Source organism: Melanostigma gelatinosum (assembly GCF_949748355.1).
Source record: "Melanostigma gelatinosum genome assembly, chromosome: 9".
NCBI lineage: Eukaryota > Metazoa > Chordata > Actinopteri > Perciformes > Zoarcidae > Melanostigma > Melanostigma gelatinosum.
The window spans coordinates 10,901,998-10,927,769 of NC_136642.1; the positions used below are offsets into that span (position 1 = coordinate 10,901,998).

Sequence of the window (25,772 nt, forward strand, 5' to 3'; positions counted from 1 at the left end):
CTTCCTCTGACTGTCTGTCAGCTCGACCTCCACCTCATCACCGCGCTCCTCCCGAATACTGGCCGACTGGGGACGGAGGCAGAGAGAGAGAGTTAATGAAGACAGTACAGTAGATGAAGGAAGAAAGTGTTTCTGTTCAATGTGAGATTCAAAATGCAGAGACTTTAAACGTGCTTTAGTGAACATAATGTCTGCATGAATCGTTGTCAACGTGCCAATTTTACAATCGGGGGCCAAACAAGCAATGCATTTACGAAATATGCTATCTGTAAATCAATCCTAGAATAATTAATAAATAATAAATCGTTTGAAAGCTGTTATCTTGAAATAATATAATTCTTGCATTGACTCAGATCCTCTCAGACGTTTTAAATCTGGGATTTAGCATCTTCCTTTGATGCACCATCAAGAGTTTCGTCATTAATTCGATTAAAAGTAAAACAGACCGAACTGTGAAGCTGTGCTGAAGTTACTCGTCTCAAGATTTTGAAAAAGTTCATTCATTCTGTGCCGAACATAATAAAAGCTAACAGCTACCTAGAAGGCAGAACATCAATTTAAAAAAAAAACCTTTATCTAGCAATCAAAAATGAAATCCAATGTAACCATAGTGTTTACAAAAAACGACTTTAATTCTACCGTAACCCAGCTGGCCTACATATAAAATGAAGCCAACCTAAATGTATTTGTGCAAATGTTTGACAGAATCTCTGCCAGAGAGCTTTGGAGTAAGAGCGGCCATTGTATCCGATGGCAGACGAGAATAGATGGCGACAGCAGAGAGGACCTCTCTTGTCCTGGTTGGACAGGAAGTAGTAAAACTCTGATTCTGACCAGGTCACAGGACTCGGATCGGCTACACTTCATTCTCTCTGCTTAACATGCACAACACAAAAACTATGTGCTTGTTTGTGTTTGCGCGTGTGTGGGTGTAGATTAGTCACAGATTGAACTACATGCTCAGAATATTAAAAGTGCATACGGTATGTGTGTGTGGGTTTGTCCTACAGTGCCAGTCTCAGATCATGAGTGTGAAATGAAGTCAGTGTCGCTACAACGGCCTCTTAACATTAGGCTGAAGGAGAGTATTGTTCTATTCATAGAGCTCACTGTGAAAACAGTGCAGAAGAGAGAGGGAGCTTCAGATAAGACATCAAATTCATATGTCACATGCTCCAATATGCAACAATGAAAAACTCATAACGTGCATTACACAAGTACCAAGAAAAAGTGGATTATTACGACCCAGGCCTTGTGCCAGTCATTAGGCCTAAACGTGTGAGAGCGCATCACAAGGCATATTAAGGAATCTAAAGGACGAAGGAAAGCATGGGAAACAGGGTATTGTCATGGGAACAGAAACCTGGTAAAACATGGTGACGCATACAAACAAAACGCTCACACACCCTCTGCTGCTCTGCCTCACCTGTTTGACACACCTCCAAATGAAGGCATGCACTTGGAGCTAATTATTTACCAGAGGATTAACACTAAGATGGTGCGAAACAGGAAAACAAGTCGGAAACAAATTACTTACATTTAGCCCTGAAATTCAACATGAACTTAGAGTTGAATCTATTTACATCCAATATGATTGTAAATTTGATGTTTGTTTGTTTGTTTATATACATATATACATTATATATATATATATATATATATATATAAAATATATATATAAATAAAGTCGGCCATTTAGCTCAGTACCAGCCTTACCTCAAAGCCATGCTTCTCTGACGGCACCCACACCAGCCTTTTAGCTGCCCAGTCGGCCTGGCTGGCGGTGGAGAACGTGGAGTTGGAGGCTGGAGACCCGGGCATTGCCCCAGATGACAGGAAGTGGGTGACATCGTTGACACCGCCCCCCGTTGGCTTGGACATGGCTCGTTCGGCTGGCACTAGAAAGAAGACACGGGAGACCAAAAAAGATGAACAATAAAAAGTTAGCCCGTTAGTCACACGACTACTGTCTTGTGGGAGGCTTAAAACTGGAGTGCGGAAGATGCAGTGAAGGACTGTCAGACAGTGACATTGATGTGACACACACACGCACACATAAAAGGAAGAGCAGTAGTAGCACTTAAGTAGAATGCAGGCCATACATATCCAGCTCAGAGTGGGTCAGGAACAGCCTAATTGGAAGACAGCAAATCAAGGAGAAGACGGGAGGAAGGAAGACGGGGAGATCGGTGGGTGGAGAGGTGGAGGGTGGAGGAAAAGCGAGATTCATCAATCGACTGAGTAAACTGACATGACAGTGAGAGGGGGAGGGATGGCAAGGAAGAGGAGGAAAAAAGGGTGGGAGAGCAGTGAGGAGAGAATAGGAGATGGACTGAATCTATTGTTAACTGGATGAAAATGAAGCATGCTTCTACTGCAGGCCACTAAGTAGAGATACAACTCTAGTGAGAACCAGTGGACACAGTGGATCCAGTCAAAGAGGAGGTGACAGTAGCTAGTAGTGGTTGCTACTCTGAAAACACAAAAGGCAACCTCCAGTCAGAGTGACTGTAGTGCTACAACAGCTTCTAGATCTGCTCTGACAACTAAGAAATGATGCTCAGCAGTGATTTGGTGAGAGTAGCACTTTTGACTCTAAAACTTTCCTTTGAGGCTAGCAGGAGTAGCATTGTTTGTGCTTGTGTTGGGGATTTGTTGCTGACTTTCAAAACACCAAACAATGAATCAAGGAAATAATCAGTAAGTGAATCAATAATCAAAATGTTATTAACTGTATGTTCGCACCAGGCTATTGCCATTCATGTAGAGTTGGGCAATATGAAGGCAATCAAACAACACAATATGTTTGACTAAATACGTCAATATTGAAATTTACATTATCGAAATTGCGACGATATTGTAGGGTTGACCACAGGTGCAACCTTTAAAACCAGGAAAAGAAACAAAATAAATATTCCAAAATCATATATATTTCCCAGCCCAACATTGGCTGTTTGATGAGATAGCTGGTGAAGTGTTGGTATCAAAATAATGTGCAACAACAATCATTACGGTGATCAAAATGACTTTGTGGAGGAATGATTCAACAGAACGTCCTCTTCAGTACATTCAGGGGATGAGAACGTCAACTTTAAAGAGACAGGTAGGCTATTGTGCCGTTCTGGTAAATACTAGGCGTCTCCACGCCTCTGCAGGTATGTCATCTGGCTTGATTCCTGCCGTGTGTCTCAGTGTCAGTTTTTTCCGCTCCATCTGTTCATGACAAGGCCCGTGTCTGAGCCCTGCCCTAACCATACCTGTTACTCTAATAGGACTCTGGGTGTGGATACATGTTGACAAAAGACTCGCCACCACCCAGCTACCAAGTATGGAAAATATGTGGTCCCTCAGTGGTACAACACAGCTGTGCATCCGTTCTTAACGGCTGGCATTACTCTAGATATTTGTTATTGTCAACAAATCCCTTGAGAAGACCAAAATCAACAATGTGGTAGTCCATCTTTCAATACGTTACGACTTCTCTACGTTTGTGGAACCGAATCCCACGGCCATTTTTTTCCTAAGACATTTAGAAACTGGTTACAAATATGTGGTTTCGTGGTCTTTGATTTACTGCAACAGTACTGCACCATGGTTTTCAGCAAATGTAAGTCAAACTAATTTCATACTGCAGTGACTATTTACCTCACAAGGACAAGATGTAATATTTTAGTTCTTGGTATTGAAGAACCCCTGATGTGTGTTAGTTATTAGACAACAGTGGAGATGTACTTACAAATTAAATAACTAAATGTCGGGCTTTGGCTACACGGGCAATACTTCTACATCGTTATCATCATCATAATCATCATCACCAATTCATTGTTAATTTTGGTCTAAGTTATAATCAGCTATAACAGCAATCATAAAGAAAACTTTGCAAGCAAACACATACGCTGCAATGCAGGACGCTGCTGACTCCCATAGATAACATTAATTCCCCTAAAGCAAGTATTCACACACACACACACACACACACACAGGTTGTCGCAGTACAGCCTGGACTGACCGGCAAACTCGTCCTGCAGCAGCTGGAGTTGCCAAAACCTGACTGCTCTCTACTCCATAGCAACAGTAAGCAACAGCCCACAGACAATACCGTAGGTCATTCAATGCGGGGGGGGGGGGGGTCTTGTAGGGTGTGTGTGTGTGTGTGTGTGTGATTAATGTGTGGGTGCCTGGGTGTGATTGTGCGTGTGTTAAACGAGTGGAGGAGCAGTAGACGCCTTTTTTTTTCTTCAGCTTTGCATCGGTGATGATATTGTGTGATCGGCGCACTATAGCCGACAGTGAGGAGAGAGGTGACATTATGAAGCCACACTGGCTATGGTGATAAATACAGCGGGTGCGGGACAGCACAGCTGCAGAGTGACCCCTATAAATTACAGGCGTTTTGAGGGGATGAAGCTCTAACACAGAAAACTGACGAAGGCAACCACACCTTGAACATGAGACAGGAACAATCACGAGCCTTCAATTGACTCTGTGAACCGCATTCATGTGGGAGTCACATAACCAAGACATTTCCACTGAAGAAAAAAAAGACTAAGTATGATTAATATATGACAAAAAGATCACAGTAGGCCACTACCTATTAATTATATGGGTCCAAATCCCTTCTATCGTGGCCATTCGACAGACACCGTTTTCCTTGACTTCATGTCTTCTCGATGTTACCATAAACATAAAGATCAGATCAGTATGAACGCCTCTAGTCCAAACAAATTTTAGGCGTAAAGCCACCGCATGTAGCTTGACCAACCTAGCGAGGCTAGCCAGCTCCACTGAAATATGACACTTTCAGGATATTATACTGGCTATTTACGAGTTGGATTAGATTAAAAGGGAATTCAATGTCTCACCTTCAGGTTCCGGTTTGAGTCGTGGGTAAGGCTGCGGTGCTAGGAGAGCAGGGTTGAGGTTGTTTCGTGGGTATTTTCCTGCCTGATTGGTGTGTAGCCTACCGCATATGCGGCTTTTATCATTGCACCGCTCTCTCAGTGGAGCCGCACTCACACTTCTCGACGAGAATAAAACAGACAGCGGTGGGGGCAAGGCGGCGGCTTCAGTTCAGGACACTACTTCCTGCTAGGGGACCAATCAGGTGCGAGGAGACGGCTTTTAGTCCCGCCTCAGAGGGAAATACGTCCAATCAAAAACTACAACTGAGCAGTACACCCGCCTCATGAATACGGGGGGAACTTTCCGCCCCACGACTGGCATGACACGCGAGCGGCGACGAATGGCGTTAACGGCAGTGCAAGAATATCCTCCATTAACCAATGATAACCGCCAAGAGGCGGGGCTAAGTGTGACTGACGCGTCAAACAGGCAACCGGAGTGCTGCAGCAGGTGCCTGTGCGGCACTCTCGCGCTAGAGTAGGGCGATTTGCGCGCCCTTTGTTTACCACTCAATGGAGGCGAGTGTCTGCAGACACAGATCTGGGATCGGATTTGTGAGAATCCCCAATCAAGCACAACCGACGGTTTGCTTGGTATGATCTGACTCCAGGCGAATCAGAGCTTAATCTTCTGAAATGTTTTATATCAGCCATGATTGTAATGTTTTTTTGTTGTTGCACTTCTCAGGCAGTTCTCTTGGGCTACACATATTTAAAATGACCATTTGACAATTAATGGCAGACTATAGGCCCATGTCATGTTTTTTTACATAACATATAGATTATAAAGATTAGCATATGGTCATTATCATTTTTTTTGCATATGGTGGGGGTATATTCTTCTGATTTTTACTGAAGCATACAGGTCATTTTGACAACACAAAATAAATCAAAACTTAAACTGTCAAAGTTGTACAATTCTGTCATGAATAGATTTATTTACATCAGAGGGGTTTTTAACATTCTTCCACATGTTCCAGTAAAAAAATAAAAATTGAATTGTTTGGTTAAGGTTTAAGCGGTATTTTGTGACAGACAGGACCATCAGTGTAATAAATAGTTGTGGACATTACACAGGAAAAAGAAAGTCGACATTCCTTCTATGACAAAACAAGACTTGGTCATTTGGTTTGTGTCTATACATAGCCAGGAAATTGTAATTGTGAGGATATTATTAATATAATCTGCATCCACGTGTTCTTATACATTTTGTTGAAAAAATTAGAGCACTTCAATGTAATTACAAAAAAAGTTGATGAGTAAATTACACTTGCCACCTGGATGCGATTTTATAAATGGTCAGTAGACGTGACCCGCGAGCTACGCAGAGAATAAAACAAGCAACCAATAATTGCAATTCAATCCCCGTGTTTTATTTGCTCTACAACACAGTTCAGTTTAATTTTGAAGTGCTCTGTGTCTGAGGCAGTTCTGAAATTACATTTCAGTGTTAGAGGGTTTATCTTTCTCTTTAGAAGTTTAACATATAAAGGTAGTTACAGCTTTTACCTCCAGTTATATGTAGTATTACAGTGTACTGGTTTTTTTACACTATGTATATTATAAATAATGATTTAAAAAATGTGTGCACTGCGGGGAAGTGAGTCCTAAACAACCAGTGAAATTACCAAATAGTCCATCTGTCTATTTCTTTCTGGAGTTTTTAAAAAGCGCTATCGTAGTTGAGGTGATGGTGCAGTTTGTTCAAGTTACAAGTGGAGGCAGGGTGCCCACCATGCAGCCTATGAATAGAACATGGAAGCCATAAAGGAGAAGTGTATGGGAGGATGCAAACATGAAGCAGCATTAACCATAATTGTAACAGATAATATGTTAACAGTACCTCACCCCCCCGAGCTAACTAAAAAAAATATTTCAATAACTGAGGTGAAACACTGCAAATTATGCTTTTAAAGTTAGCATGTGCTGATCCAGCAACACCACTGTGCTGTTGTAGAGCTTCATTAGTGATATTAGTCTCCATATATTACTTAAGTGCAAAGTACAAAGAACAAGTGCCCAGGATGTGCATTGGATGAGCTGATTATTGGGCCTGACACTCACATGTACCTTCTATAATCAAACACTTAAATACTCAGGTGGCATAATTGACTGCAAATCATTACAGGATCTAAAATAAACATTCCAAGTGCTTTGTAATATAACTACAAAGTGCAACTATTACAATCTACAATATAATAGGGCTAAAAGCCTCTTTATGTTGTCAGTGCATGTTCATATTGAGACTACTCAGTTACAGAGCAGATTCACAGCATAGACATTTTTCTCCTTAGAACATCCTGCAAATGTTAAAGCGATTGAAAAAAAACCCCAACCTCTCTTGCACAAGTAGCATTATGCAAATACACACAATAAAAATATCTTTAAGCACATTTCAAATGTGAAATTAACTGCTGCAGATGAAGAGCCAGTTGCAAAATATCTGGTTTGTTATGAAGGCACCACTCAATACACTGTTCTCACAATTTGTGAGAGAAACCAACTGTAACACATTAGAATTAGAGTAGGGTGTCACACGACTTCATGAGCACAAAAATACAGAATCATTTGTATGACCGTGGTGCAGTTTCCAGTTTAATCCACGTCCGTCTGTGCAGATGTTAGACCGATGTTTTATTTCTCAGAGATGCAGACACGGCAAGCCATCATCACAACATCTCTTCCACTCAGTTCAGTTATGTTCAAGGGATGTTGGAGGTGAGTTTAGGCCTTCTGTGCATTAACAGAGTCACTGAGAGCAGCCCGTCAAACCTTGGATTCAGTCCGAACCATCTTCAAAGTGCCAAGACACTCAGAAGATTACAATGTCATAGCTCAGTCGTGAAGTACTACAATCCAAAAGCAACAGAGCAAAACAATACAAAGTGGTTGAATTTAGCAACGCCGGACGTGAGAAGATACTGTAGATCACAGTGCAAGAAAGAATGTATTGCAATTAGCTTATCTAGACAGAGCGAACATCATTTGTCATTGTGTATCACTGCAGTAGTTTAGAAACAATGCGTACTCTGCCATTCAACTCAACACACGTTAGATTAAATGAAGCAAATGTTACAATCAGTGAACAATGTTTTTTGAATGACACAAATAACATACATTGAATAACATGGAAAAAACTGCTCAAAATCGCTGCCAGTTTTCAGCAGTTTCTCCATGTTCCTGTTGCTCTGCTTTGGCTCTACAAGTAGCCTAGCCTACTACTCCACTACATTATCAACAGGCCCCACCAAGCTCAGACTTTCACAAAATGTTCACTATCCATACTTACCATACGGAAATAAAACATTCACATTTTAAGTCAGCATCATAGTGGAATACATCCCTGAGTTGTACCTCAGAAGGTACACTACCCTGGCATCATACAGAAGCCACCTCAAATAGAGGTAAAAAGTGTCCGCTCATCAGTTACGTGTTAGAGCCACCATGGGGTGCTGTTGTATATTCTGCCAGTCAGGCATTAGAACCAGATGGGCTTGCTGTGGTAGTGATGGGCCAGAAGTGAGACTTAGCAGACAAGTTTTAAATGATCTTGAAAGATTGCCAGGACCAATCAGACAACATTAGCCAGTGGAGTAACCCGTCTCTACAAAAGACTGACCCCAAACCTCCTACTGTCTCTCTATCTGTCTACTTCCTTTATATTTCTCTCTGTAATCCTATCTGCATAGTAGGACTCATCTAAATCTTTTAAGCGTGTCTAGTGACTTGCTTCTAGTCTGGACTTTCTTTCCTGTCCAATCACTGTAAACAATATTGCTTCATATCCTTTATCCTGACACTGGCCCTATCTACTGTTAATCCTGTCTCACTTGGTCTGCCCATTCATACCTGCCTATCCCTTTCTTTTTGCCTGTTCTTCCTCTAAACCACTGGGTTAACTTCCTGTCTCTTTTAACTTTAGGCCTCCTATTCCACAGGTTCAGTTGTAGTGGAGATGTTCTGCCAGGGATTGCCTTCGGGTCATTGGGGAGGGACACTCAGGGTCTTGGCCAGGCTCATCATCGGAGGAGACGAGCTGCAGAGCGACTTCGTTCTCATAGCAGAATGACGAGCGTGAGCTTTGAATGTACTTCTGCTCGGCCAGCTCTTTCGCGCTGCATGAAGGTGTGTTTGGGATTTCATATGTCCGATGGAAGAACGAGTAGTCCACCTGGAAAAAGTGCAGAAGAATTTTACACACATTATTATAAGATAAGAGCCTTTAGCCATGCTAGTATTTGGGTTTAGCTATGCTTTCAGCTAAATGCTAACGTCAGCATGTATACATGTTCACAGAAACAATGCTAACATGCTGATGTTTAGCAGATTGTTGTTTACCATGTTCACTGTCTTACTGTAGCATGTTAGCATTCTTTTTTCATTTGCTAATTAGCACCAAATAAAAAGTACAACTGAGGCTGATGGGAATGTCAGGTTTGCAGGTGTTTGGTCATTAACCAAAGTACTCGACTTATTCCAATTTTGACCTAGATGACAAGTCAGGGGATCACCAGAGTCATTGGGATACATCGTGTGGTGACCATGAATGTCTGTATATACCTGTGCCAATCAAGCCTTAGTATATGTACCCCTCCAAACTACAGTGAAGTAATGGAAACCACTTCAGACACAGCATTAAGGGAAGGAAAGGATCCATATTATTTCTGTACATATCTCCATCCTTCCTTTCTGACCTGGTAGCAGTCTTTCCTCTCAAAGAGCACTGGTTCGAATCTGTGTCCCCAGAGTATTTCAGAAGCCAGATAGGAGCTACGGCACTGTGTGGTCATGGCTGTGGCCTCCACCATGCCCTCGAGTATGACCACGACCTCCAATTCATAGTCATTCTCCAGGGACTTTCGGTCAATCTCAAAGAAGGGTGACTCGTCGTTGATCTCGTGGACAACCGTCACTGGCGATACCAAGAAGATGCGGTCGATGCCAGTGTCAAAACCCACGTTGATGTCCATATTGTCCAATGGGAGGAACTCTCCCTCTTCTGTCACCCTTGGCTAAAGTTGGCAATGGAAAGTAAAATAAAGTCACTATTTAATATATTAAACATTCCACATTAGATGTTGTGATGTTGCAAAATTGATTTTCACATGAGGGATTTTATTAAAAGGAGACTAGCCAAAGGCAGGCAAAACATGATCAAGTAAAGTAAAATGCAAATGTGCTATAAAATGCAAATTTATCACGCTGACCCAAAAGCTGAGCATTTGGTTATTATATTAAGAGGAATTTGACTATGGAAGTTTTTAGTCATACCACCCTTGGCTTATCACTCACCCAACCCTTACTATGGAACAATATCCAGTCCCAGCGTTTAGAATTGCATTCCTTTGATCCTCGTAAACTTAATCCCATCTGCCCTGTCTGAACTTTGATATGGTCATGCAATTAAGGGAGATCATTGAGAACATTGCTGTAGCCCCAATGTTCCGAAGATTTTGACCCTTCGACAACTCAGCAGACACATGTATAAACACACCCACAGCACTGTTGACAACAAAGCATTCACATAAATAGGAAACATGTTTAAAACCACCCAAATAAGGCCAGTCAGAAAGGTAAACATAAGCATACAGTACAATCACCTAACCCACATACAGCCCACATGAAGGAAAATGAGATGACGAAGGACAATGGTTCTCAGTTAAAGAATTGTCGGCAAGTTAATCCATGGTAAATCTTCCATAGCCCCTGAGGGAAAATAAAACAAGCTCTCATTAACTACGGCCCACAGAATACAGGCCAGATGGTCTCAGAGCTCTTTCTCTCCTCTACTGCAACATTTTTTCCTCTACCGCTAACACTCACAATAGCAACCTATTTTTTGATATAATCATTCTGTCTTTCGGTCTCTTTGACCTTTTTCTCAAAAACACAAAGGGTTTTTTTCTATTTATCATTGCCACACGTTCTGACCTCTTTTTTTCTCATCATGGTCATTATCCATCTCCCCCACTTACCTTCAGTAGTTGTGCTCGAACATGTGCCTCTACCAGGTGGCTCTTGCGTAGGTTTCCGACCCTCCACATCATGCAGAGTTTCCCGTCCCTCAGCGCCACCACAGCTGTGTTGGAGAACACCAGTGTCTCGTTGCGCTTCTTGGGCTTAGCAATCTTTACCATTATTGCCCCGATGATGAAGGCGTCAATAATACAGCCCACAATGCACTGCAAAACGACCGCCATCACCGCCAGGGGACATTCTTCGGTCACGCTCCTAAAGCCATAACCGATGGATGTCTGAGTCTCCAAGGAGAATAAAAAGGCCGCCATGAAGCTGTTTACTTGCAGGAAGCACGGCTCCTCAACCACTGCCTTTCTATCAGACTCTCCTCCAGACCCGGCCTCTCCTGATCCCGGAGAGGAACCTGAGCTGGGGGTAAGTCGAATGGAGAGGTCCCCATGCACAGAGGCAATCAGCCAGAAGGCAAATCCAAAGAGCAGCCAGGAGAGAAGGAAGGAAAGGGTGAAGATGACCAGCATCCAGCGCCAGCGGATGTCCACACAGGTGGTGAAGAGGTCGCTAAGGTAGCGCTGGCCCCTCTCGCTCATGTTGACGAAGGTGACGTTGCAGCGTCCGTCCTTGCCAACAAAGCGTTGTCGGGGCCGGCGGCTTGAGTGCCTGGTGCGCCGGCGGTTGTTAGTGGAGGGGGAAGAGAGTGAATCCTGGTCTGAGGATGAACGGCCTTTTCCTCTTCCTCCCACACTATTGCCTCTTCCACTCCTTAGCCCTGAGCACATTCCTCCTGCTTTCACCCCGCCTTCTCCTGCCTCTCCCCCAACTCCAATGGCACTCTGCCCCCATGCATTGTTGGTGTTGCTCTGGAGAGGTAGAGTTTTGCCGTTCAGGGCATGGGTAGGGGAGGGGCTGGTTGGGGTCCCTGACCCTGTTGGACTAACCCCTGCCCTAGCCGTATCTGCAGCACTCTGTGCCAGCCTCATGATCTCCTCCTCCTCTACTGGCCCATCCACCACAGCACTAAAGCGGCATTTCACACGTGCCGTGCCCATCATGTACTATAATATCACCTTTTGCTTACGGTACTCCGTATTCCTCAGTGTGCCTTGATTTGATTGTTGATGTGGCAATCAAGCACCTTGACAGTTAACACAGGCAGTCCTTTTGTCCTTCTTAAAGAAGAGATAATTGTAAGTCCATCATATGGCAAATGGTAACCAGAGGATAATTTCCTCCCAGACCGCTAATCAGTCACTTATTTTCCACACTTTCAATGATGATTCCCAGTAGAGTCTATCTTTTCAGTGATAGATCCCTCAGCCAGTAAAGTGGGCTTTCTTGAAGTAGGTCCACAGGGTGCATTCATTAACCAATGTCCTTAAGTCATACTCACTCAGGGAGTTGAGCTGAAAAGAATGATGTCAGCAGCAGCCCAAGGAGTCTATTTCTGCGACCCCCAGTTTGCAATAATTATTTTGACAAGGAGTAGTAGGGCTGGATTGACCTCAACAGACAACACAAAAGCATGCAAGATTGGTTATGTTTAGTTCAAAACAATCAAAGGGAAGCCTTGAGCATGGATCTATTGATAAAAGCTATAAACTGATAATGCAATGGAGAAGAAGGATGGAGACATGTAAAGGATATACAGCTCGTTACAGGGTACCTTCTATAATATTGTGACAAGATGCATCCAAGACAGACAAATGCTCCAAATTAAGTTGGGGACGATATGATAATAACATTTCCAACATGCAGTCGAAAAAGAAAAAAATAAACATGCCAATTCTTACGATCAAAGTTCTCTCCAGTTTCACAACCCCTTGGCATGGGCATGAAGAAACAAAGAATACAGTACTTTCAGTATGTCAAACGTCTACTGTCATCATTGTTCATGAATAATTAAGTGCTAATATTTCTTTCATAAAGCTTTGAATAAGTGTTAAGTTGCAGTTGTCACCTTTGCCCAACAAGAGGGTCCCAACTGAAAGAACGTTTTATTTGCCATTTCCTGTTGGATCATGCCAGTCCTTCAACAATTTGCCATTTCTTTTTTAAGGGTCGGCACATCTGTTTGATGGCCATTGTCAAATTAGTTGAAGACTTGTTTTAATAACTGAATAATATTGACCTGAACTACATGGCTGTTAGAAATCACCCGCAACAGTTCCTCAGACCAGTCATACCTCATTACAGTTCAGCATTACGGCTGACAAATCACCTATGCCTGACAAAAAATAAGGGAGGAAAAGAAAAGACAGAGTTTATTTGATCTATCTCCAACTATACTTGTGTTTTAGCTTTAAGTAGAAGATGCATATGGAGGAAAAAGGCAAGTACACAGGTCACCTGAGGAAGTTTTCTATATTTCTCTGGAGGTCTGTCTCCAAAGCAGATAGATCAGGTGTATGCCACAGAAGGAGAAGAGCTGAGAAGTGCTCAGAGCTAAAGTGGCTGAGAGTTTAACTTGGTTTGTGGATTGTAGTCTCTTACTCATCATCTCTGTTTGAATCAGATCACAAAAGACTACCTGAACATCAGAGATAGTTTCCACAGATAAAATAGAAGATTATCCAATGCAGTTGCAATGTGAAAATAACACGTGAGAATAACTTTAAAGTGCAACATAAATACTATCTGAGAAATGTGCAAATATATCTGGAAAATAAAAGGTATGCCTTTAGAGCTTACCTTTCCCAACCATTTCCAGAGACCTCTACTGAATCCTGTCAAGTATACAGAGTATCCACATCCTCTTTGGAACAGTAGACAGAAAGAAACCCTCAACAGTAGCCCTGCACTGGGGTGAGTACAGAGAACTGAAGAAATAGACAAGAGCTACTGCTCTAACTGTACAAATATAGAAGAAGCCATTTCATTCAGCCAGTAACAGCAGGGTAGGAAAACATCAACAACAAATGGAAATGGGGAAAGAGATCCCTCCTGAAGTGTGAAGTGACATAAGGGTTCATCTTCGCTTATGTGTTGACCACTCTTTATGACACATGTTCAGTGAAAGCATTGAGCTTCGTGAGAAAGTCAAGGAAAGCGTTTTTTTTTTATTGTCTTTACAGAGATGTTGGTTGTCTGTGTTTGTATCCCTTTGGTTTAGGACCTTCTTGTTTAACACACTGCCAGTCTTGAGAAGGAATGAGAACAAAAAAAAAAGAGAATGACAATTAAAGGTAAGGTAGAAATAACAAAACTGTGCAGAAACAGATACTTAAGTAGTTATCTTCTAGACGAATAGAAACGATTCTTAACAGCATATATTCACATGTGTATCAATTCAAATCTTAAGTAAGCTGAATATGATACAATTCTAAATGGATGGTGATCAGAAACAACTTGTAGTGTACCTCTTAGGAGTCTTTCATGCAGTCCTTGAGTCGTTATTTCATCGGTCAAATATTGTGGAGTTATTCCTTCAGACGGCCTTAATCTGAAGAACCAAACTCTATCACGACACAGGGAAAAACATCACCCAAATGTACCCCTGTGAAGAGAAACAGAGAAAAATAACGAAGTCATTTTCTATTAGTATCTTCCGAAAATCATTTGGGTACCTTTCCGACAAAAAACAGTGTCTGAATATGGACTGAACTGCAGGGCCCTCATTTTGGGTCAGGAAACCAAGTGGTACAGGGTGAGTAATCTTTTATAAATAAGCAATAGTGGATTTAAGCCAATAGACTGGAAGAATGGGAGGGGATTTTCTTGGGCAAAGGTTGAGACTGGGATTGTAGCTCAGATGAAGGACTGAGATAAACCGGGACTCTGGGTAGGTTCAGGGTGAAGAGGTAGTATGTCTTGCTGTGGAGATGGTGATGCTTTGGATTACAGCTGCACCCGTGACTTTGGTAATCTCAACGATGGTTTTGCTAATCCTTTGAGGATTTACGTAAGAGCCACTATTGCCATAGAAGGTGGCAAGAATATCTATAAACACGCACAAGAAATGTAATGGCATTTAGAGGATTTGAGATAATATAGGAAAAAGTAGTATAAGTCACCGAATCTAATGACACCCTTCACAAATTATGCAGACTTACCTTGAGTAAGTAAAAACTGATCAATACTTTGATTCATGCTCCTTGCTTTTGCTATACTTTACTACAATCATCGATACAACCACAGGTTCCACTTGGATCAATAAATAAATAATGTCGAGCCTCCTTTTGGCCAGAGAAATTAAAATACAATCTGCTGCATAATTGTCCACTGATGTGGTGGACCATAATGCATATACAGTATTATGACACTGCTGCCTGAGAGCAGAAATGACTGATTACATACATGAAATTCATGTATAACTCCTCAGATCCATCTCTTATGCTATTCCCACTGCAGCCTCAGTATTGTGAAAATACCATGAAGGTGAAAAGAATGCATGCCGTACCAGGATTTATTGGGTTCAACTAACTAACTTCATCAACATGATAAATTAACTACTTCGGCTTGTAGTATGCTGCTAAAAGTAGTGAAATTGGAAAAACAAAAATATATCACACCTTCATAGACAACACTATATCACACAATATCAGAACTGAACTCAAAGTGAACCATGTGGTCTTTTAAGGTCTTACTTTCCACAAAATGCCAAAGACAGACTTTTCATGCTTGTGTTATCTCAATGTTCAGTTAATTAACAAAATGTGTGATGACGCAGTCCTGACCTTGAGGCCTCTACTGTAGCCAACTCTACCAAATGAACACGCTCTCACGTCTGCTATCTCTAAAATTGTGTTTAAGTGTCGCCGGACAACCGACGACAGTAGCCAGAGGAGGTGATGAGGGAAGTGTGTGTCTATCGGCATTGTGAGGGTACACTTGTCCTTGTGTGAGCAAACCTTATCCTAGTGAGGTGGCAAATGTCTCAAATAACTTCCCACAAGAGAACATGCAGTGGTGTCTGTGAAAACTGTGCATGTGAATTTGTTGCTTCACACTGTCAGAGCAGCATCTGATCTGCAGTCCTGCCTTATATGATGAAGGCTGAAATATGTTACGGGACCTCTGTTTGGGGGTCCCTGAACCAAAGACCAGCGTCTGGTACTATAGTGCAGGAACAGGTTATAGGTTATTCATATTCGCCATTTACTTGAGTTCAGCAAGATAAATACAATGACGTTGGAGAATTTCTGCCGCTGTATCGACCTAACAATCAATTGATTGATCAAGAAAACAATCTGCAGATTACTTTTGATGTAAATAAGAAGTAAGTTGCAGCTCTGAAACCATTCTACAGTGTAGCTTTGTCTTTGTGTAGCTGCAAACTGGATGGTAGTTTAGAAAGCAAACGACTTTTTGGGGTCAACAATACAGTCAACAATACAGTCATAGCTGGGGTTAACACTCCTATTAAATCTATTAAAAGCCACTCTGCACTCCTGTGTATTTAGTGCCCCCAAAATGCCATAATCATTATCAACTAACTCATTTGGACTTGTAGACACATCTACATAAATTGAACAAACATCATCAGCATAAAATAAATCTTATGCAGAGTACGTAATCTTCCGCAGCAGATAAATGGTTGCATAGCAAATGCAAATAAAACATTGACTGGACAGCATCCATTGGCAAAATGATAGCCTAAGCCAATCGTTGAAAACATAAAACAGCTAATGTGCTTTGTCATCCAGGGTTTGTGAATTATTTTAAAATAGCCACTGACCACAAGCAGCTGTAGGGACTTCACACACAATGTTGTTGAAGCCAGTCTAAATGTATTGAATTAGCAGGGATAGTACATTAACCCCCCAAAAATGAGAGAAAACCTCCACATTAATCCAATTCCACTACCAATATTTTTCATTGTGGGTCTCCCACCATGTATTCTCTCTCTCTCTCTCTCTCTCTCTCTCTCTCTCTCTCTCTCTCTCTCTCTCTCTCTCTCTCTCTCTCTCTCTCTCTCTCTCTCTCTCTCTCTCTCTCTCTCTCTCTCTCTCTCTCTCTCTCTCTCTCTCTCTCTCTCTCTCTCTCTCTCTCTCTCTCTCTCTCTCTCTCCTCTTTCTATCCAGATTATCCGACCATATTAAGGTGTTATGTGGCCAGATTAGATTTGGACAGAATATGATTGCAGTGTCATTGAAAAAGGGCCTGAGTAAGTTCAGTTCTTCCTCGTCACTCTCCTCACCAACCGTGTCACATGTCATCTGTCCTATTTCCCGTTCAATCGTTCCAAAAACAACAGTTTTAGTGAAACAATGTTTACAAAATAATGTTGCTCTTCATGGCATATTTAATGCATTATTACATTTGACTGGATGGTTTCATGATGGGGAGTTTAATAAACACTGTGGATGCAGTGTATAGTGAAAAAAACTCAATAATGACGCTCTGCAATGCAATGCCACATGCAAATGTGGAGACATCGATACTTGTCATTGATCAACGGAGGTTAGAAACCAGGGCACAGATTGGATCTCTCTATCAGTGTCACATGGCTCTCTGTCTCAGGCCTATTCTCTACATCGCTTTCATTTCAGACATTATCATTGTATGAAACTTTACTTTACAAGGATTTTAATAATGTCTAATGTGTATAAAGGTGCTACGTCAACAGCTGTCGCAGCTGTGCATATCAAACAAATACGCTGCAGTGACCTTTTGCTGAAATCCAATCTGATCAATACTGTTCTAGTGAAGCGTTAATCTGGTGACATCATTCGTCATCATTGCAGGAGCTGCACCACCAATTCACCAGCCAGTAACAGATGTTATGTCAGAACTGAACATGAGGTGACATTTTCACGATGGTGTCAATATTTGAAAAATGTGCACGTTTCTATATTTTTTTTTAAAACTTTGAAGTTGATGGACCATTCATGTTTGCATGTTTTAGCTTGTTGAAACATTTTACCACATTCCAGCCAGCCACTGGTTTCAGTTTGATGTGGTTTAGAAGTGTGTTAGTCTTAATTATAATTATCACAAAAAGTGTAGCTGAATTGCAAATGTATGTCATGAAACAAAGACAATTATAGTTTTGAGCATGCAGTACAATCTGATTGTGTTTGGTTATTTTGTTACTCCCTTACCGTAACCATCACCACATGCCTAACCCAAACACTCGCCTAAACCCATCTCTAACCTCAACCCTAAAACCAAGTTCCAACCCTCAAACGGCCCTTTGAAGTTCGCTCCTAAAGTAAAGACTGACCAGACTCAAATTAGTGCTCACAAAAATAGATGTACAAGTACACACATGCACACACATCTGATAATAAGCACAAGTGCGGTGTCATCTTGGCACTGAGACTTATTCCATCTGATTGAAACTTTTCCGCGGCCGGCCCTCCCTCAGCTGTGTGCAGTGATCGAGGTCATTGTGTGATGACGACTGACTGTTAATCTGGGGAGTTAAAATGGTGTGGTTTGGTTAAAACTCTGCATAACTCTTTTTCTAATTAAGAAAATACTCAGAACATTGAGAAGTATACAATCAAGACTAATCAGATTATTTACATTAGACCAAACTTCATTACTTTTTAAAGATTTCTGCTACTTCTTTAGAATTATTCCCATTCAGTTACACCATCTTCACTCAGTAAATGGGTGCACTGTCATGGTGGCCTCCTGCCTAATGATTATATAGAAACAGTTTATCTATTTGGAAAGTCAGTTTCTATATAATGCATCGCGCTGACCTTTCTCAAAGGTACCATCTATTACTTAACTGTAATTGTTGTGCTAGATTGCATTACAATACGTAGATGTTTCAGTTCTTCTAGTTATCCAGTGTAAACTTTATGGAAAATAATCCCAAATTCATGGTGCCCCCTGCTACTACAAAGATCACTAGTCCCCAGACATCTCCCCGAAATATTCTGCAAATGCATTAAACATCCTTTTGGAAGTGGAAAGATGGGCTTGAGAGTAGAGTTTGATGTTGTAGCACCATTGTTCCAGTCTTTAAGGGAAGCCTTGGCATTTACGCGTGTCATAATTTGCCATATTTGGAAAAATGCCACATGTGGAAATCAGAGCAAATGTCGTGATATGTCGTGAATATTGGTGTACCGATAGTGTGACAGGGAAGGTTTAACAAAAATATGCTATTTAGTTGTATTATGGGAGGTGGCGGATCCAGAATTTTTGGAGCTTGACCCATAAAAGGGGGACTAAATGCAAAACATCTTGGCCTCTGTGTCATATACTTTGGCCATGTCTTTTTTATCACTCTAATGTCCCCTAACTTTATGAAAGTGCAACACTAAATTGCTAGAGTACCCTGTAACACACCCTGTTATTTAGAATTATGGTTACCTCAAAACTTTATCAACATTAATAAAGATAGCATGTTGGGTTGACTGAGGCTTGATTTATAATACAAATCAGGTCTTACAAAAATGGACCCATGAGCACCTTTTAAAAGCTCAGAATCAGAGGAGAAACAGCGGTCATCTTATAATCCTGCACTTTTGTCCATCCTCCGTACCCATGCATGTGGCTCTCTGAAAAACCCTCAGCAATGTCTTGCCACCCAATTTCAACTCATGTAGGCCTCCTACAGCAGATTCTGCAAAACAACTGCAAATGAGCATCCTTTCAAACTCATATTACATGTGTACATGTGTTTTTCTCTCATTATAAACCTGTTTTCTATCAGTTCACACAACTCACACAACCAAAAAAGGATTAAAGTCTCAATCATCAGGGCAAATCAAAATCTCATCTGCTCAGTACTCTCTCTGTCAGTGCTTCATTGTTCACTTTCCCCCCAACAGTAACATCTTTTGATTTTTCCCCCCTCACCCTCCAGTCCTACATAGAATAAATTAAGGTCAAATTCACGACAGATTTTAATGCAATTCTTAACATTTTCACCACGTTTGAGCATCCTTTTGGTTAATCCTGTTTATGTAAAGAACCATAACCTGGGCCCACACTCACTCTACAAAACTAAATTCATATGTTACAGTCACGATTTCAACAGTTTCATAAATAGCATAACAAAATGTTTCAAACTGCATCACCTGTCAGATGCTTTTCAGAATAAAATGAAGGCTAGGAGTTCATACTTTTAAAAATTCCACTTCACGTTCTCGGGTTGCTTACGGAAAACACAAAATGCTGTCGATAAAAAAATAATTTTCGAACCAAAAGTGATGCTTTTACAACTTCTTGCACAGACAAATTCAATCACTTACCGGCCGTTGACATTTTTTCCTCCCGTTAATTCCGCGCGAGGTGACGACGTCAGTTTACTTCCAGTCCCTTCTTTACTGGTGGTCTATACAGAAAAACACGGATTATAAACCGTGCTCGAGCTGTCCCTATCGGTCCTGGCAACTGTCCGCGAGCCCTCAGGTGGTGTATGAGCGCCCACACGTTGCGACGCTATCTGTCCCCAATCAAAGGCACGCGCCTCTCTGGACTGCCAGAGTGACCTTGTGACAACTTCCTGTGTGATTCATCAAGGTTCAATTCCAGTTATAATGTGTAATACACACGAATTATTTATCCCGGATTAGCCCACTGATTTTGTTCATTAAAAAATACTTTAATTTCCAGTAAAACTCACATGAACCAAACTTGTTACACAGACTAAGTAGTATTCTTTTAAACTTCAAAACGAAACAATTATTTAATATCTGCAGTTTATTGTTGACTTTACTGAAATGTCTTAGATTCATACTGAATAAAACATTTTTTAATACCCCTTTATTAACCTGCTGTATGTGTTGTCTGTGCACTTTTAAATGTCGTGTTACAGTTCTTATTGACTGAATTGTCATGTGAGATTACTGTAACATAACAAAATGGGATCTGGCTGTTATAAACTGCTACAATTACAAATGCTTTCATTTGTATTGATACATACTGTTAATATGTTTATCAAGGTCTTTGTCAGAGAGAGACATTGTGACATTATTCAAGGTTTGGCCAATAAATGCCAATACAACTAATTTGAATGTAAATTTTAAGGGCAGACAGATAAGTGTCCAGTGCCCATGTAGCATGATCACCGAGTTGTGTGTGTGTGTGTGTGTGTGTGTGTGTGTGGGAGAGAGAGACAGAGCGACAATGTGTGTTTACTGATACTTAATCTGATTTAATCTCCGTCAAGGCGCCCAAGAAGTGACCTATGATGTCATGAGCTCTGTCATTCTATGAAAATAAAGATCAGATTGAAGATGACCGAGGACAAAAACAAAAGGCGATGTAATGCAGCAGCCACAACATTCTGCTGAATCCAGCAACATAAACATGGAAACATCCCTGTGCATTTACTGTATAAAAAGAACATATATTGTCACCATAAACCAATTAGAGGATCTCTGTCTGCACCCTCTGTTTTAAATTGCATAAGTGTTTGTGTGAAAACACAAATTGTAATTGACCCAATGGAAAACTGATCGGGAAGAGAGAAAGTGATGTGGGGAGGCACAATGATGCCAGATGTTGTTTTAATGATCAGACAGATGTGAGGTTTAGAAAGAACTATCAGAATGTTATTGACACAGATTAGGAGAACATATACTCAATCAATCACTCTATGGTCCCTTCTGTTTGATCTGATCAAATCAGACATGGGACAAATTGTATCTGCAAATGCTTTCCTGGTTTGTTTTTATTTAATTATTTTATTTAAAGCATGCATACTCGGGTTGCCCTGGTTGAGGGTTGCCCTGGTTGACTGGGGGTTTAAGCACTGGCCATGAACTGTAATTATCCTGCAAGAGACCTTTGTTGAATGTTCCTGTCTTAAATTCAAATAAGATGTATTGGCATTAATTACTTTGTTGCCTAAGTTTACATTATTATCATCTGTCTGTATCTCTCTGCTCATCTTTGTGCTCTAGATTCTACGAAAAAAAGGCATAAAAATACATTTGGGATTTACAATGAATCATTTGATGTTCAACAGTAATTGATATGATGTTAACTTGACTTTGTTTTTTTATAGTTAAGAGGGAATATCTGCAGAGTGAGGAGGGGGATCATATTTAATTTGGACACATAAGAACAAGCTTGTGTGTGTCGTCGCTGAAGCATTGCATATTAGTCCATATTAATGGATGAGTATGTGGGGATGCAATACTGATCCTGAGCCACCAGTGGGCAGATAGAAACTATTTTTGGCAACCATCAGTGAGCCTGCATTTACACATCCTCAGCTAAGCACTGGAAAGTTTTCATTCTAAACTGGTGATTAGCTCGTCAGACGTCAGGTTGACCAGGGGCGACACACCTGGTCTCTGAGCGCCTAATTACAAGCCAGGATTTAAAATCAGCAGCTGTGCAGACACTAAAAGAGCACGACTTCACACCTTAGGGTGTTTTACGACTTGAAAGATGCTAAACGGAGATGCAGAGAGAGAAATAATACCTGCTTACACATTTGGTTTTATAGAAATGCCTTTAAAGTAAAAAGATGTGTGTGAATTTGGAGTGTGCAACATGTTGAATTTAGTATTAATGATGTAAAAGTGTCATTTCACGTTTTTCGATTTCATTACTTCGTTTTTACACCTATTCCCAATAAATCATGGGAAGGGCATTACTAAACTATTCCGCTTGGAAAGCAAGAGTTCACCTCCCTGCTGGCTGCAATGATGACGCTCCATGTGTTGCCTGTGAAAGGCTGATCTTGATTTTTGCAGACGGAGCAGCAAAGTCAGGCTCAGTGTCTTGTAACAGGTTCCAGATTTTGTCATGGTCACACAAGGCCCAAATGTAATGCTCTGTGATTTTTAGGGGTAAGCGCATATTGGTTCAATGTGTGGTGTCTGCCATCTGCAGACTTACTTCAGGGGCCAACGCAGAAAAAACGAGATATCAAGCTCAAAGTGTACGCAGGTAAACAGACACACTCACGTGAAGAATACTGCTGAATCAGTTCAGCTGAGGGCCATTAGACCTACATCTAGATCAGTTGTCATTATAGGGCCACATGTAACAATTACCTATATTATCGATTAATCTGTTTCCTTGATTCGTTATTTGATCTAAATGCCCATCACAAGTTCCCAGAGCTCATGGGGACATCTTTAAATGTCCTGCTGGTCCCACCAGCAATCCAAAGATATTCAGCTTACCTTCGTTTGAAATTATGAAACCAGAAAACATTTACATTTGAGAAGCTGGAAATGTATCAATGCTATTTTTGCTTTAACATTTAAGAAAAACTATGTATAGATGATCAAAATAGCACATTATTATTCTGTCCATCGACTGTCAATCATTTCAGCGCTGCTATTTTCCATCATCTTAAAACACATCTTACTGAGATTGTATTCAAAAGGCAGATGGCGGCATGAAAATGTATGTTTAAATATACTTGTTTCAAGATAATGTAAGAAAATGCCATGAGGAATGACTTGAGGTAAATCTGGTTGCACAACCGCGCTACATCTCAGGGTGTCCTGACAAAGTACAGACTCTTGGCTGTGGGGGATCAATAACTCATCACAAGTTGCAAATCTGCCTGGTCCAACAACCATTTGTCACAAACAAGAAAATGTCCGCCCATTTAATCAAGACAGCAACACTGAGGACAAAATGGGTAAGCTAATTAAGGAAATGAATGACGAAAGCAAGGACGGCCAGGAAAAGGTTCGAGAGCTGTTAATGTTTACGTGTCGGGGCGTTTGTCAAACTGCGACTACCCGTTGATTGGACGTGCTACAGCCCCTTCATTTGGGTGGGCTGCATAAACAGATGAAGATATACAGAATAACAAAGGATGTGTTTTCAAGGGAGTGAGAGTGTGATCTCAAGCTCCATTATGTTTTTACATGCTCAACCTCTTGTGAACTCCCAGTAGCAGCAAAGACACCTCAGGGACGCTTCATCATGACACCTCATGACATCCTGAAACCCGAGGTGCAGAAACCCAGAATATAATATGTGGCAGAAAACATTTGTATGTGACAAGCACACAATTGGTGTAATGAAATGTCAGGATAGACTCCAGTGTCATCCATTCACTGTCATGTAGCAGGTTCCCCCTGTGATACTGCTTTGTATCGAGCTGAATCAATTCAATGATTTGCCGATTAACAAAAACAAAACAAAAACTTTAATAACGGATCATGTAATTTTCCAAGCTGTAATACGAAACATTTACATTACCGTTTACTTCAGTTCTTTGTGTTCCGTCAAAGTAAACTGAATATTATGAGGTTTTGGACTGTTGGTTGAACAAAAAAAAATGCAATTTAAAGACTTTAGAAAGATGTGAATGGACATTTTTATAGATTTTCTTGAATTGAATAGACTAAATGATTAATAAATAAAATCAGAAGATTAATTGATGATTGAAATGACGACTTAGGCCCCTGCAAATATTATCATAGTTATTCCTGTATGACCAAGTTATAGTTAGTCGTTATTTAGTCCAATTTGAAAAAGGACTCAACAGAAATATAAATATAGATAAATTGCACTGCACTTGAAGACAGACTATTTCCAGGAAATAATAATTTAAAAACCTAAAAGGCAAACAAAAAATATCTAATCAATTAATTTAAGATAATAATAATCAGGAAATTGCAATACAGTTTAACATGTTGGGAATTATGAATTGTACAGTCGATCCCTTGTATAATCACCGAACCAGTCCTCATTTTAAAAGCTTCATTCATAATCAGCACAGGAAAGCAATTGAGTAATTTTTCTACGCCTTCATCTTCACATATATTTGCATATTAAAGATGGATGCGGGATAATTGATAGGGGCAACACACACGCTGCAGGTCAAAGCACTAGAACAAAGCCCATAGCTCAGGTAAATGTAATTAGAAATTATATAAAGTGTCTGCACAGACTGAGATTGATGTGTTCGGACACAGACAAATAAACAGTACTGCAGTCTCCTTCAGCCCTCCTTCCTTTTTCCATGTTGGCATGTTGAAGTTAAGCAATATCTGTTTCCAAATGTCACATTTCATAATGTTTCTTCCATTTTTTCCACTTCTATTTAAATTTGAGACCCACTGCACCCGATAACCCTTCATTAAAACTTTTTTTGCGACCTTGGGACTCGTATCTTCTCCATTTATATCCAATAAGTTGTTATACCTGTCCGTGTCCTTGTATAAGGGAGCATGGCCTTCTCATGCCTCCATGCCCCCCACCCCTTCTATTTTGGCATGTCTGTGCCAGGTATTTGTTCAAATTCCTCACACCCCGTGGGGATAGCTATGTCCCCCCCCCCCCTTCAACCCGATCCCTCTCTCATCTTTACAGCCTGTCTCTGTCTATCTTATACGCCAGCACATGTATGAAGCAGCCAAACGTGGACTCCCCGCCACCAACACGAGGCATACAGCCTACACATTTTACTGGCTAGTCACAACTAAACCATTTCCAAGTTGTTCAGCCTCTTGAAGCTGGCAAACCACAGCTGCGGGTCCTCCGAGGGCCAGGCCAAAAACAACCCGGTGGATAGCAGGCAACTGTGAGTTGCTTTTGATAACTGCTGAAAGACCTGTTTATTCTGTGGTGTTGTCAGGCCACTTATTAGATCTACCAGTGAAACTTTTCTCTGGCATGGAAAATGTTGATACAGGCAAGTATACTGGATAATTAATTTCCTCTATAATTTAAACACCAAATCATGGTATGAATCCCTCGAGGGGGTTCGAGGCGCCTTGTGGTTGAACATGATGTGATGAGCTGATGTGGTATTGACATTGGCTCAGAGTTGAAGTGCATTAGTTATTACAGTGCGTCATGAAATGACAGCAAATGGCGATGATACGTTGGCTCGGTACGTTTGTCTCTCTGCCCTTCCCACAGAGAGTCTCAACTCTGCAGAGTCAAATTCAATCTTACTGGAAGAATCAACCGGTCTTATACTTACATTTTTCAGGTATCAAGCAGAAAATGAGATCTAATCGCAAGCGGGGTCGTGCCAAAGACAACTCGACATGGCTTTTCATTGAC

The 25,772-nt window shown here is 41.0% G+C and overlaps 1 protein-coding gene across 1 annotated transcript; it reads right to left on the reverse strand.

The window, feature by feature from the left end:
• Positions 1-6,328: 6,328 nt before the first annotated feature.
• On the reverse strand, positions 6,329-11,929 carry kcnj14 (potassium inwardly rectifying channel subfamily J member 14; the record flags this gene model as incomplete). The annotated part of the gene is made up of 3 exons (XM_079275877.1): positions 6,329-9,072; positions 9,596-9,913; positions 10,877-11,929. The coding sequence occupies 3 exons, from the start codon at positions 11,927-11,929 to the stop codon at positions 8,842-8,844; spliced, it is 1,602 nt and encodes a 533-aa protein (XP_079132003.1). The 3' UTR covers positions 6,329-8,841.
• Between the last annotated feature and the right edge of the window lie 13,843 nt (positions 11,930-25,772).